This window comes from Pipistrellus hanaki (genome assembly GCF_964339955.1).
Source record: "Pipistrellus hanaki genome assembly, chromosome: 6".
In the NCBI taxonomy this organism is placed as follows: Eukaryota; Metazoa; Chordata; class Mammalia; order Chiroptera; family Vespertilionidae; genus Pipistrellus; species Pipistrellus hanaki.
Window position 1 is genome coordinate 67,279,215 of NC_140508.1, and position 15,253 is coordinate 67,294,467.

Sequence of the window (15,253 nt, forward strand, 5' to 3'; positions counted from 1 at the left end):
CTAATTTTTAAAAATTCATTTTGAAAAACGTGGACCATAAATTCAAAGGCAATGCTTGGGAATGTTTTTTTTGTTTCTAAAAGATGGCAGATAAAAGTTTCAAGTTATACATACCTGGGTTTCCACAAAACATCAAGTTGCATCCTTAGGAATATTTAATTTAAATATGAATAAATGAAGCATCTCTGTACCTACAGCAATCATGATTTTAAATTATAAATAAGTTAATAATAATCTCACCTCCGACCAAATGTCTAACTTCTAAAGTGTATAATCAAAAGGAAAAAGTGCAACCTAAAAAAAAGTGACTTATGTCCTATTAATTTAGTAAAGCTTCTTTATAAAAACCAAAAAAAATCTCTACATCGCCATCATATTTGAAGCCCCAATCTAGAAAAGGATGGTTAAGATAAAGTTACATAAAATCAGGACTATCAGCCTCCTGGGGAAAACTCGGGGCTAAAATTTATCCTTCCTAACCACAAAAAGCTATGAGTAGTTTATGACTGTGTAACTACCCAGGGAATCCAATCAATCAATCTTGTTCAGGTTCTTTTATCAAATTAATTTAGAATTAACAGTTTAATGGTTTTATATCCTCATGGACCATTATCACACAACTTCAGAGAGATATTTAGGTTATTAGCCCTTTGTGCTTTATTAGAATTCTATTTTTAATTTCTCTGACTCACCAAGAAAAAATCTAAAACAAGTCCTGTATGTTTCCAGCAAAAATAAGGGCACACTGGGGCACTCCCTTATTTCACCTGAAGGGCTCTCTCTGTCCCTCTGCCCCCCTTCCTCACACACCTACCCATGTCTGCATGCTCCAAATACAGTTTCTCAGTAATTCCTGGCATTCCACATTCCTCAACGCCTCCACAGTCACACTTCCCTCTCTGCCCAGAATGCCCTTTCCCTCCTTCTCTAGCTCGAGAATTTCTATTCATCTTTCAAAATACCCTTCAAATGGGACTTCTTAATGCTTTACCTGGAGTTCTTGTTCCCTCTTCTGGCCTCCTACTGCACTTTTTACATGCACTGTATGAGCAGAACCTGCCAGAATAGCCTAGAGGGAGGCCACAGTGTAGGTGGTTAAGAGGATGGGCTCTGGAGCCAACAGCTTTGCTTCAGATCCCTGCTGTGCCACTTATTATTTGTATAAACTTAATCATTACCTACTCCCTTTAACCCTCAAGTTTTCTTATCCTAAAATGGCAATAATAACATTACCTACTTCGTGGGAAGGTTGTGAGGACTGAGTTATATGCATAAAGGACTTAGACCAATGCCTGGCACATTGTAAATTCTCAATAAATGTAAGCTATTGTTATTAGCACAGTGTATCAAAACTAATTTATTATCTTTTCTGCTACATTATGAACTCTCTCAGGGCAGTGATTTACTTCAGAGACTGTGTCTCAGTTTAAGTGAAAATAGTGTGCCGACCTTAAGCTGGGCAATTGCTAGTAGGTGTTAGGAATACAAAAATGAATATAATAAAATCCCAGTTGTCAAGGACCTTGCAATCCTGCCTATTCATACAAAGCACACATGAGGACGTCAGTGACTAGATTAATCTGTGGGGGCTAGGTACTAGCAACTCTTTTTATAGAATAAGTCATAAGAAACTTGGAAACAACTTCATTTGAATAAATAGAAAACTTACTCCAAAACCCAAGGATACTAAGAACTAATAATCAACAATACTTGTAGAGTTAATAACATTGAAAAGTACTGTGGTTCATCTAGATCTGCAGACACTCTGGCTAACTCTAGAATAAAACGAGGAAATCTAAGAATCTAAAAAAAGAATATGCGCCACTCTTTTTTAAATTAAAGCAAGTAATATGTTAATACAGTGATACGTTCTTGCTGTAAAAACAACTAAAACTAAAATTCCTTTCCTCAAAGATAATGACTCTAAATTTTACATCCTCTTTTTTAAAAATTTTTTTTATTGATTTCAAATCAATAAAAAGGGAGAGGGAGAGAGAGAAAGATAGAAACATCAATGATGAGAGAGAACCATTGATCGGTTGCCTCCTACACGTCCCCTACTGGGGATCAAGCCCGCAACCTGGGCATATGCCCTTGACTGGATCGAACCTGAGACCCTTTAGTCCGCAGGCTGATGCTCTATCCAAGCTGAACCAAACCAGCTAGGGCCAGAGTCTGTCTTTTAACAGATTTTAATGCATTCACACGTATTGTGATTATTGCTATGTAACTGCTAGCCTGTGTTCCTCTGCTCAGCCACAGTGGCCTTTGTTCCTTCCTTTCATACATCCATGTCCTGTTTCAGGGCCGGTGTCCCGCTGGTCCCTCCGCCAGTCTCCCATGGCTGGCCTTGGTCTTTGTTCAGGTCTTAGCTGAATGTCACCCCCCGCAAGGCCTCCTCTCACATTACCTAGTCACCGCCCTTTTTTCTTTAAATTATTATTACTCAAACTGATATAGGACCTGACTCTATGTGTTTCCCTCAGCACACTTAAGCTCCAGGAGAGCACGAGCCTCATCTGTCGTGTTCATGACCCCAGGCACCCAGGCATCTTAGACTGAAATCTCCCAGTGTATTTTTGGAGGATTCATGATTCAAACTACATGCAAGTTTACAGCTTTTTGTGGCTTTACAAATGGCAAAGCGGGAGAGTCTGAATTCTCACAAAAGTAGCATTCATGCCGGGACCAGTTTGGCTCAGTGGATAAAGCGTCGGCCTGGGGACTGAAAGGTCCCGGGTTCGATTCCGGTCAAGGGCATGTACCTTGGTTGCGGGCGCATCCCCAGTAGGGGGTGTGCAAGAGGCAGCTGATCGATGATTCTCTCTCATCGATGTTTCTAACTCTCTATCCCTCTCTCTTCCTCTCTGTGAAAAATCAATAAAATATATTAAAAAAAAAAAAAAGTAGCATTCATTACCAAAAATGTAGTCTGTTTAGAGAATATGAAATGCAAATTTTAGAAAGTATTGTATCCTCAAGCACCTATTTATATTTAATCTCTTTATATATTAAACATTAAAGGAAATCTATGTCGCATTTTCAACTTGGCAAATAAGGCAATTTCATTTTAGAATTGCAACAAGTATTGAGTTTCAGATGAAAATATAAAGATTTCTGTCAGCATTACATCCTGCCATTTCTGATTAAATTACTCCCTATTTGCCATTTTGGGCAAAAAATTCATTTCAAAATAGCAATTGCCTTCACAGAGAGAAAGAGAATTATTTTCCATAATTAAATAGTGCCTGCCAGGAAACTGAGTCTCTGTAGAGACTGTTGAGGGAAACATGTCAGCTAGCCTGATACACACCCTTTTCTAAACTTAGTGGGATTATCCAGAGTCCTTTCTTCACTAACGGGCTGGTTCTTTCTTTGCCAGATGTCACTTACAAATACGCATTTTCCTATTTGATAGCTCTAGTAAGAGTACAGGAAGCTCAAAAGGGGAGTAAAAAGAAAAATTTTAAATCATGCAATATTAAAAAAACATAAACACATCCTTATCTTTGAACTTCTAAAGCACCTAACTGGAAAGAAAGAAAACCCCATATAAATTTAGTATCAAGCATACATTGATACTCAAAAAACTAATAAGTAAATGAGTGAACAAAAAATGACAGATGATAATGCATAGTAGATGATGAATAAATGAACACAGATTATAAAACAAATGAACTGGGTTCTAACATGGACTCAGTAACTGATCAGTTAAATAACCTCAGGTGAGTTATTCTGGTCCTCAAATCTCTATCATTAGCTGTACAATGTGACATTTCTGCTCCACAAAAGTAGAAATTATGTTATGGAAGAATGACATCATTTCCTCTAAGCCAGTCAGTAGGACAGTGGAAAGCAAGGACTAGGAAGGCCTCTCTCAGAATCCAAATAAAATGCTTAAGCTAAGCTCTTATAATCAACAACAGAATTATGACAGAATTTAAGAATGTAAAAATTTTAAAAAGTAAAAATTAAATATCCCTAAAGAGAAAATTGTTTTCTAAAAATATTCAGAAAAGGAATGCACACTCCTTAGCTTGCTTTTCCTCCTTCCCCCAATTTTTTTATTGCCTCTACTCATTAAATCTCTGTGAACTTTAACAAGTATCTGTGGCTGCAGGAGAATGTTCCACAGCAGAGAAAGAATAAAACACACCCAGTTTTTTCATAAGAAACTTCAGAACAACTTAATGGTCATCCATGGGCAAAATTCAGAATAATCCTCTCAGAGAGCCTAAAATGAGGATAATGGTTAGCAAAACAACAAAGACACTACAAGCAGCATTAACTGCCCTCTACACTAATCCTTAAATAAAACCTCCCAATCTCAAATAAATTATTAAAGACTTCGCATTTTCATTTGATGACTGAACATTTCTTTTACCATTACCAATTTCAAACTCAACAAAAGAAAAATGGCAAGTGAATAAAGGATTTTTAAAGTGAAAAAGATGCTGCTAACTGGGAGAGCCAAACTATTTAATGTCAGTCAAATGTTGTTGTCTCAAACTCCTGAGGCCTCAGCCCCGGAGCTGCTTCCAGAGCTGGTTAGAGGAGACCTGAAACGCATAGGAAAATGCTCAGGCACTTTCAGCGAAATGACAGAACTGGATGCGTGATACTTCAAATCGCTTTCTCCAGCACACATTACCACTTCTAACACTACTTACAAACTCATAGTCTCCATCCTGTGGCACTTTCCAATCTGAAGAGTTCTTCAGTGGGCCAGACCCACTCTTGCCAAAGCTGTTGATCTGATTTTCCTTTTCTTTTTGTTCAAAGTATTCAAGGAAAGATGGTTTTGCAGGCTGCATGGTCTCATCCCTTCCTGAAAACCAAGAAAAAGAAAAGGTGAAACATAATGTCTTAGATTTCAGATAAGTTAATAAATATATCTATCTCCATTCAGATGGATTCCAGCCTCTAGATCTGTGGCTGCTGGTTAGAGACTTCTTTAAAAATCTAATGAAAAGTGCAGGAAAATGCAAAAAGGTTCACTGAAAATATTCTCACACAATTGCAAAAGACTTACAGGCCCTTAAAATACATGCAAAGATGTCATCAGTGTCCCCTTTTCTAGGTGAAAAACTTGGGTGATACAATAATTTTGCATAAGCTGCAAATAATATTTTTCAGTCCCCTATAGCAAGTAGCCCCTATAATATTAGACTGAAAACAGAGGAGCAAGCAAAATATTTATTAATCATCTACATACACAATATTCTCTACAAGCACTACAGTAGGAAAGGAGGAGTGATTCAGTAGGGTAACTTCCCTTCATAATCCCAATTGGACTAATGAGAAAAATCTGCATGAAAAAGTATAAGTAAGTCACAATCCACACCATGAAATAATATGTAACTTTTAAAATACCACTTACAAATGGTTTATGGTAACGTTAAGGCTGAAAATGAGATACAATATTATATTACAGTATGATATAAATTCTGTAAAATCACATACAGAGGGAGAAAATAAAAAGACTAAAAGAAAATATACCAAAATGTTAATAAGATTAGTCTCTGATAGGATTGTAGGTGATTTTATTTACTTCTTTTAAATATTTTTCTTTTTTTATTTTAAATGACTTTTCATTTTTCAATTACAAGTTACATATATTATATTAGTTTCAAGTGTATAACCCAGTGACTAGACATTTATATAACTTATGAAGTGATCACCCTGATAAATCTAGTAGCTATAAGACACCATACAAGTTCTTTTAAGCCTTCTTTTTTATTTTTAAAAATATATATTTTATTGATTTTTACAGAGAGGAAGAGAGAGGGATAGTTAGAAACATCAGTGAGAGAGAATCATCGACCAGCTGCCTCTTGCACACCCCCCCACTGGGGATGTGCCCGCAACCAAGGTACATGTCCTTGACCGGAATCGAACCCAGGACCCTTCAGTCTGCAGGCCGACGCTCTATCCATTGAGCCAAACCGATTTCGGCTAAGCCTTCTTTTTTAAAAGAACATAGTATAGAATATGTACTATCATATATTAAATAGAACAGACAATAAGAATTACATCTGACCAGAAGATGGGGAAATCTCGTAAGTTGGACTGGTCAGAGAAGACATTCTTAGGTTGGGTTCTCAAACTATCCCTAAGAAAAGCATCAGCAGTTACAGAACAGGACAGGTATGTATGAGAGCAGCAGCAGACAACAGTTACTAGTTACAATAAGTGACAATAGCAAAAAGAACAATTTTACTTGGCATGACGTAAAAACTTAGCTAGCTCAGCCGAAACCGGTTTGGCTCAGTGGTAGAGCGTTGGTCTGCGGACTGAAAGGTCCCAGGTTCAATTCCAGTCAGGGGCATGTATGTTGGTTGTGGGCACATCCCTGGTAGGGGGTGTGCAAGAGGCAGCTGGTCAATGTTTCTCTCTCATCGACGTTTCTAGCTCTCTATCTCTCTCCCTTCCTCTCTGTAAAAAAATCAATAAAATACATTAAAAACAAAACAAAACAAAAAAAAACCTAGCTAGCTCAATGTACCTATTTCATGTTGAAGTGGCTTTGTGCAGTTTTTCTTTAGTGCTTTCCATGAACATGTGGATCTACATAGCCCTCTCCCCAGTAACCAGAAAAAAAGAGCAGAAGGCACAGAGCCTTAAGAAGTGGATGGGCTACGTATGGTGCCAGATGGGCACTAGAAATACTGGGGGAGCACTCCTTACGTTATAATTATTACTATGTACTTCTATGATGCTTCAGATCTTTAAACCAGGACGAAACACTAAAGATAGTTTTTCTGTAGTTCAATTCTAAAACATGACATAAATGCTCTGGCTAGTATGGCTCAGTTGTCCTGTGCACTAAAAGGCTGCCAGTTTGATTCCTGGTCAGGGCACATGCACGTGTTACCAGCTTGATCCCTGGTAGGGAAAGTACAAGAGGCCACTGTCTCTCTCTCTCTCTCTCTCTCTCTCTCTCTCTCTCTCTCTCTCTCTCTCTCTCAAAAATCAACTTTTAAAGATCTTTAAAATTAAATAAATAAAACTTGGCTTAAAAATAAAAGGAATGTGTCTATTAAGCTAGAGTATAACCATTTGTCTAATATCTATCACTGTTTACATGAGAATATGAGGACATTTGCTTCCACATGATGGTCTCATCATAACTTCATGACCGCCATGCAAATAAGTAGGAGGAAAGAAAATGTGCACTTATTAGGCACCTACCAAGTGCTAGACAATGTACTATTTCACTTAATCCTCAAGTCTTTTGAGGTATATATAGTTATTTCCACCTTCTAAGTGAGAAATTTGCCATCAAGGATAGAATATCCTTAAACCCCCATCATCAAGTTTGAAGCTTAGTTTGCTCCCTCTCACATTGTAAATTGTCTAAAACCAAAGTGAAAATTCCTACCCTGTCAGAACTGCCAATGAGTATAGAAAGAGCAGGGGAACGGAATTTTCCCAGTAACCTTATCTTTAAACTTTTCTTTCAGCACTTCTGTGCTAGAGGATCAAGCATGCTGGACAACAGCCTGTCAGTGCTGAAAGCATAAGAGAATCATTCCAAGCTGATTAAAGGCAGGGCTGTCCCCAGGGCTTCAGCTGGCCGCTGGGCTTTGTGTTCCAATGGGAGGGAGGGCATTTTTTTCAAGTGTATCCCAGGAAATGAAGAAGTTTGGTTGAATGATAATACCAGAAACCTGAAGCCATAGGGAGAGCAGAAAAGTCATGTCTTGCTGGGATTCTTTTATCTGATGGAGGAAATGCATGAATTCCTATATTAGGACTGGCCCATGTTTCTTTGTAAGCAGCTTCTGTCCAGCTAAATGGATGATCTGTCTAAGCCCACAGACAAAGGGGTGAATTCATAAGTAACTGTAGCCTATACTTATTTCCCTTTGAAAAAATGCTATATAAAAGCAAAAGGACCCGGATGAATCAACTGATGAATAAATAAAATGTGGTATATCTACACAGTGGAATATTATTCAGCAATAAAATGAAATGAAATACTGATACCTGATACAATATGGATGAACCTAAAATGTTCTGAAAGAAGCCAATCACAAAAGACCACATATTCTCTATTTTTTGTGAGATGTTCAGAATAAACAAATCTGTAGAGGCAGAAAGAGGTTAGTGGTTGCCTATGACTACGAGGTTGGGGTAAATAGGTGGGATATGAAAAAAAGTTCCTTTTTGGAGTGATCAAAATGTTCTAAAATTAGATTGTAAACAAAATAGAGTATCTAACCATACAATGAAATATTATTCAGTCATAAAAAGGAATGAGGTACCTTGAAAACATTAAGCTTAGTGATAGAAGCCAGACACAAAGGCCATATTTTGTGTGATTTCATTTATATAAAATGCCCAGAACAGGCAAAGCCACAGACACAGAAAGCAGATTAATGGTTGCTTGAGGATAGGGGAGGGGGCGGGGGGACTGCTAACAGGATTGTGGTTTCTCTTGGGGGTGATGAAAATGTCTGGAATTCAACAGTGGTTATGGTTGCACAACCTTGTTAATACACTAAAATCCACAGAATTATAACTTTAAAATGGTGAAATGTGAATTACACCTCAATTAGAAAATAATAAAAATTTTAAAACTAAATTATGGTATTGTTTAACACAACGCTTTAAATACACCGAAAACCACTGAATTGCATGTTTTATTTTATTTCATTTTTGCATTTCAATAACTTTATTGTAATGTAGATCGCCTAATATCAAAACATAATGGTAGTTGGTTAGGTTACTTCTGCCAACTCAAAAATAACATAGATGTAATCAAAATATTGAAATGTATCAACCGTTTGGGAAAAACTGGAAAGTTATCTACAAAATATTGTTTACAAAAGTATAAGATACACTGTGGTACTTGAGTTTATTTTCCAGTGCATATTTATCCATAGCATGATGTCAAAATTGGGTACACACTGTACTGAGTAACCATTTATAATACTTTTAATATTGCAGATCTTATACTCACTGACTTAAGAGAAAGTCCTGAATGCTACATAGGCAACCTCATACCTATTAAGATGTGTATTTATTTAAGACCTTCTGTTGACACAGTAGGAGAAATTAGTGCAAGTATATTCTCTTCATTTTAAACAAGATCCTAAATTAAAAGCAATGGCAAAATTAGTTCCTGAATTACACATGTTAAATGAGTAAAGTATATAGTATACAAATTATATATCAACTAGAGGCCAGGTGCACGGAATTGGTGCACTAGCATGGGGTTGGGGAGAGGGATGTCCTTTAGCCTGGATTGCAAGAGGGCACAGGACAAGCTGAGGGACCCCCATTGGTGCACGACTGGGGACAGGGAGGGATGCAGGAGGTTGGCCAGCTGGGGAGGACCGTGGGAAGGCTCCAGGGTATATCCAGCCCATCTTACTCAGTCCTGATCGGCCAGACCCCAGCAGCAAGCTAACCTACTGGTCGCAGCATCTGCCCCCTGGCAGTCAGTGCATTCATAGCAACTGGTCAACCAGTCAACTGTCTGCCCCCTGGTTGTCAGTGCACGTCACAGTGAGTGGATGAGTGAACTTAGAATATCATTAGCATATTACGCTTTGATTGGTTGAATGGCGAACCAGACACTTAGCACATTAGGCTTTTATTATATAGGACTAGAGGCCCAGTGCATGAAATTCATGTATGGGGGTGGAGGGTCCCCTCAGCCCAGCCTGCACTCTCTCCAATCTGGGACCTCTTGGGGTATGTCCAACTGCCAGTTTAGGCACAATTCCAGGGATCATGCCTAAACCAGCAGTCAGACATCCCTCTCATAATCCTGGACTGCTGGCTCCTAATTGCTTACCTGCCTGCTTGCCTGCCTGGTCACCCCTAACTGCTCCCCCACCCCGCTGGCCTGATCACCCCTCACTGCTTCTACATGCCGGCCTGATCACCCCTAACTGCCTCCCACTGCCAGCCAGATTGCCCCCAACTGCCACCTCCCTGCCAGCCTGGTTGCCCCCAACCCCCGCCAGCCTTACTGCTTACTGCTTACTCCTTACTGCTCCTCCCCCCCTCCCGCCAGCCTAATCACCCCCAACAACCCCCCCTACTGGACTGGTCACTCCCAACTGCCCCCCTCACTGGCCTGGTTGTCCCCCATCCCCCCCCCCCCCCCCACCAGCCTGGATGTCCCATGCAGCCTGTTGTTCATTCGTTTGGTCATTCCTCACTAACCCCCCTGCTGGCCTGGTCACCCCACGCAGCCTGCTTGTTCAGGCATTTGGTCATCCCTCACTAACCCCTCCTGCCAGCCTGATTGCCTCTTGCAGCCTGCTTGTTCAGTTGTTTGGTTGTCCCCCCCGCCAGTTGGTAGGCAGCCATCTTGTGAGGGTGTGGTGGTCAATTTGCATATTACCTCTTTATTATATAGGAGGATGACTCAATTGATATAGAGTAGAAGACCTCTTACCTTTACTACCACTTTTATTTTTGGATTCATCTAAACTATAACACAATGCCAAGGTCATCATAACTGGTAGGAAGCTTGGCCAAAGTTTGAAGCCCATCTTTTCCTTTGGAACAATCACCTACTAAACATTAAACTTTATGCCCTTCCATTTTGAACATTCATTTTTAAGACTGTCACTAAGTAAACCACAATGGTCAACCTACTCTCTCCTTAATTTCTAGAGTAATAACTCTTTTTCTACCTTAATAGTAATTAAATCTGTTTTAAACTAGAAAACTGGACAGAGCCCACATTTTCTTCTCAGTTTCACATGTGAATATTTGTGAGGGGGAAAAAACTTGAGTAATCCCTCAAAACTTTTTTTCTTTCTTGGAATAATATGTCTTATCATAAGGTCACTTGTTTGTTTTTTATCTAACTTTTATTATATGTGTGTGGTTTTTGGTTTTGGTTTTTTTACTGGGAAGCTTCATGTATTAACTCATTTAATTACACAAGTTATTCTTCAAGTTTCTGTGTGTGGCCATAAATGTTCCTTTGAATGTTCTTTGAAACCACTAAGAATTACTGGAATCATAAGTTATAAAATTACCTCGAGCCCAACTGAAATAACTCTTCCAGTTAACCAGCTCGAGGAGGTGCCCTTCTGTAATCTGACTTGACTTTTGAATAATGGTGCTATAGTTCTTAAAGTCTGGTGAACTGTCATGTATGTATTTAGAGATCTAAATCCAAATTTCAAACGACTAACTAAAGAGTTAGAGTCAGCATATCTGAAAACATACAAAAGGCTTACAGGTGAGAATAACCCATACCACTGTTATTTTAATAATTTCCTAGTGATCTTGCCTTTTCTGGTCTTTTCAAGCTCCAAATCATCCAACTCTTCTAAAAAAAAAAAAAAAAAAGCCCACTTTGTTATATCGCTTCTCTTTTTCTTTTTTTAATACTTTTCTGATCAAAATGTCCTTATACTACACTATTACTAACAGAATCAAGTTTGAACTCAATGTTCTCCAATATCCAGCCAACATCCACTTCAGCCCCACAAAATATTCAATTTTTTTTCTATCCTTCTGATATTATGCCTGCCTGGAATATCCTCCCTTAACCTTTCTGTATATCCAAGTCTTTATTTTCCTTCTTAGCAAAGAAGGAAATCCTTTAACACTTTGCTATTCTACTTACCCAGAATTTGGCCCAAGATTATATTACCCTCATGTGTAGGGGACTCCAGCCTTAACTAAGATGTATCATCATCAAAGAGCACTATCTGAAGAACCTAGCTGGTACTTCCGCCACACAAGGAATTAGAAAGAACAGGTATAGTACAGTAGGCTCTCCATAAACATTAGATAATGGTTATAACAACTGTCATCTTCCCCTTGTACCTATAAACTCCTCATCAGCAGTAAATTCCTCATTTGGTATTTGTACAGTACATAGTAATGACACACAGTGACTACCTAATACTTCTTGCTTGGTAGTAAGTAATTATTTTTTAATATGTTTTATTGATTTTTTACAGAGAGGAAGGGCGAGGGATAGAGAATTAAAAATATTAATGAGAGAGAAACATCGATCAGCTGCCTCCTGCTCACTCTCTACTGGGGATGTGCCCAAAACCAAGGTACATGCCCTTGACCAGAATAGAACCTAGGACCCTTGAGTCCGCAGGCCGATGCTCTAGCCACTGAGCCAAACTGGTTAGGGCAAGTAATTATTTTTTAATAAATACTTATTATATTTTTAGAACATAAACACTTAAGAGAATTATCTACTTTCTGTTTATAAATTAATTTAAATTTATCAAAATGCATCTCCATTTTCTAGCTGAATAAGAGTAGGCAGGTCAAAAGTGCTTAGAGCAATAAAGAAATATATTCCCCTAACTGACTGAAATGGACTTATCTGCCTCTTAGGCATAAGAGTCAAAGTATGTTTTTGGCACTCATTTTCCTTTGCTCTTCATTATTATTACACTACTGCCCTCTCTTGGTTCACCTTTCACCAACTGAACTACTATGACTGAACACCTTATCATCCCCGAAATATAGGTCTTGAGCCTTACATCCATGCTACCCTGAAATCTGGTGCTTTCATATCCTAACATGTGGTTTGGCAGGATTCATGTTTTGAATGAATTTTCAGGCATCAAGAGTCTGTGCTTTTTGGCTCATTCAAAAAGAATAAAAAATATGAATGGTTTCCAAAGATAAAATGTGGGCCCAACATCTGGACACAATTAGAAAAAATGCACAAACAATTAGGATCTAGTCTCCACTCTGGCACAATGACCCTGAATTATTTGTGCAACTGTGAGAAAAGTTTAAGGGCCAAGATGTCTGCTCTTCTATTGTAACTCTCACCCAGGAGGGAGCTTTTGATAAGTGTCCAGTGAACCACAGTGACTATCTTTCAGGAATGGAAAAAATTCCAGTCAGTAATACATTCCACAGTATAAAGATAAGAGCTTGAAACTCTACAAAGGAAGGTTCTTGTGGATCCAAAGTCTAGCCTTCTTTAAAATCTACCATCTTGTATTTTGAGCTATTTAACAGATCCTCAGAATACCTATCATCTTACTTATAAGAAATTTCTCTCTCTCTCTCTCTCTCTCTCTCTCTCTCTCTCTCTCTCTCTCTCTCTCTCCCTCTCTCTCTCTCTCTCTCTCTCCCCCCCTTCTTCCTTTCCTCGCTCCCTCCCTCTCTCTTTTCAGCACATTTTTAAAAGCATTTCTGAAACTGACAAGTGACCTTCCATTAGATCAAACATTTTCATACCAGAGTTCAGACAGAGGTAGCATTTACAAAACATCAATAATACCAAGAGTGAAAACTAAAAGCCTAACTAGCAAGAAGAAAGGAATCAGGATGCTGAGTAGTAGCACTGGTTCAAGGAAAATCTGGGTCCAATAAAAACACCACTATCAAACATTAAAAGACTCATATAATTAATAGAGTACCAACCACTTTTAAGCATTTACATGCTAAATATGTTACATATATTATATCATCTTCACAAACCTACAAAGTAGAAACTTTTATGCTCCACTTTTTCAGACTAGGAAACTGAGGCTCAAGAAAAGAAATAACTTGCCCAAGCTGACCTAGTTCATAAGATTGTGGGTCACATTTCAAAGTAAATTACTGTCCTTTCCACTATTCCTTTGTCCTTCTGTTGCTCTTACTCAGAGATATGATTCTAACAAAACTAAATGTTTGAAGTCAAGCTTTGGTAGGTATAACTGCCCTATTGCTATCTGAAACTCTCCTATGATGCTGACTGTGAGTGGCAAGGATACATGAACACTTAATATTCTGATGATAGTTTTTAAACATCCTGGGGATTAGAAATTGGACAGTAAGCCTATTGTGGTAAAAGAAGTGTTAAAATACCTGTAGTCCTTTATGTTCTCTTTATCATCCTTGCAAAATGCTATTATCTGAGTCCGAGAGAATGAGACAGATAACACACAAGGGAGTCAATGTTATAACAACCCCCTTCAAACAACTGCAGGTGGAAAGAAAATAGGCTGTGAGTCAAGAATTTCCATTTTATACAGCTCCAAAATTAGTATCTGATGGATGGTGGTGAAATGAAATCACTTCAACAAGAGCCTGGACTTTGGTTGACAATAGGTGTCTTCATGAGACTTAGGACTTTCTGCGGAACTATCAATACAGAATGTTTTTACCACATAATATCATCACAGTAACTTGCCCAAAACATACGTCTGAGTTATGCTAACTTAATTATGCCACTATTCTTTAAAATTCTATTTCAAAGAGATTAATGTGGCAACTGCTCTAGAATAAAAATTAATCCTAATATATAAAGAGCCAGGGTCCATCATGACCTAAACAACCAGACGAACGACCGAACAGCAGGCTAGGGTCCTGGCTGTGTGGAGCGGGAATCAGTCCTGGGTCATGTAAGTGGAAACCATAAGATATAGAAACAAGGCAGATCTATCCCTCCACATGGGGAGATATTGGCAGAAGAATAGCAGGGAGCCAGAACTCCCACCATTATTCATAACAATAATGAATTCCCCCACACACACACACATACACACACACACCTACAAACCTTGGGTCAAGTGAGGAGCCTGAACTTCTACTTTCTTCCAGAGCAGTATCAAAGCAAGCCAGATAAAACAGGGTTGAAAAAGATTCAGAGTTTCATAATGCTCAAAATTTCTAGGTTTCAATTATCAAATTATTCATACAAAGCAGAAAGATCTAAAACCAAATTAAAAAATTAATAGATACTAACACTGAGATAGTAGAGATGATAGAGTTACTTGATAATAAGTTTAAAGCAGCCATCAAAATAATCTTTACCTAAATGATTTTGAACATCCTTAAGTAGGGAAAAAAAGAAAGTTATGGCCAGTAAATAGAAAGTCTCAGCAAAGAAAATGAAGCTATAAAGAAGAACCAAGTGAAAATTATAGTACAGAAGATTATAATAACTGAAATAAATAACTCAGTGAATAGGCTCAAAGCAGAATGTATGGAACAGAGGAAACACTCAGGGAACTAGAAAATATAACAATAAAAATATCCAATGAGAATAGGGAGAAAATGGGCTTGAAAACAACAACAGAAAAAAGATCAGAACCACAGGAACCAGTGGAATCATAACAACAACACAAAATAAAACTAACATTTGGAGTCCAGGAAGAAATTAAAGGAGATGGAGCTGAAAGAATACTTGAAGAAATAATGGCTGAAAACTCTTCCAATTGGTCAAAAGACAGAAATCCTCAATTTTAAGGAGGTGAGCAAATATAAAATAAGACAAGCCCAAAGATATCAATACCCATATCATAGT

At 38.2% G+C, this 15,253-nt stretch overlaps 1 protein-coding gene across 1 annotated transcript in view; it reads right to left on the reverse strand.

The window, feature by feature from the left end:
* Positions 1–15,253, reverse strand: part of STK4 (serine/threonine kinase 4) — an 82,017-nt gene that overhangs the window by 29,872 nt on the left and 36,892 nt on the right. Inside the window, exon 10 of the mRNA XM_084888722.1 lies at positions 4,671–4,828. Coding sequence (XP_084744848.1) covers positions 4,671–4,828 — 158 coding nt within the window. The remainder of the gene's footprint in view (positions 1–4,670; positions 4,829–15,253) is intronic.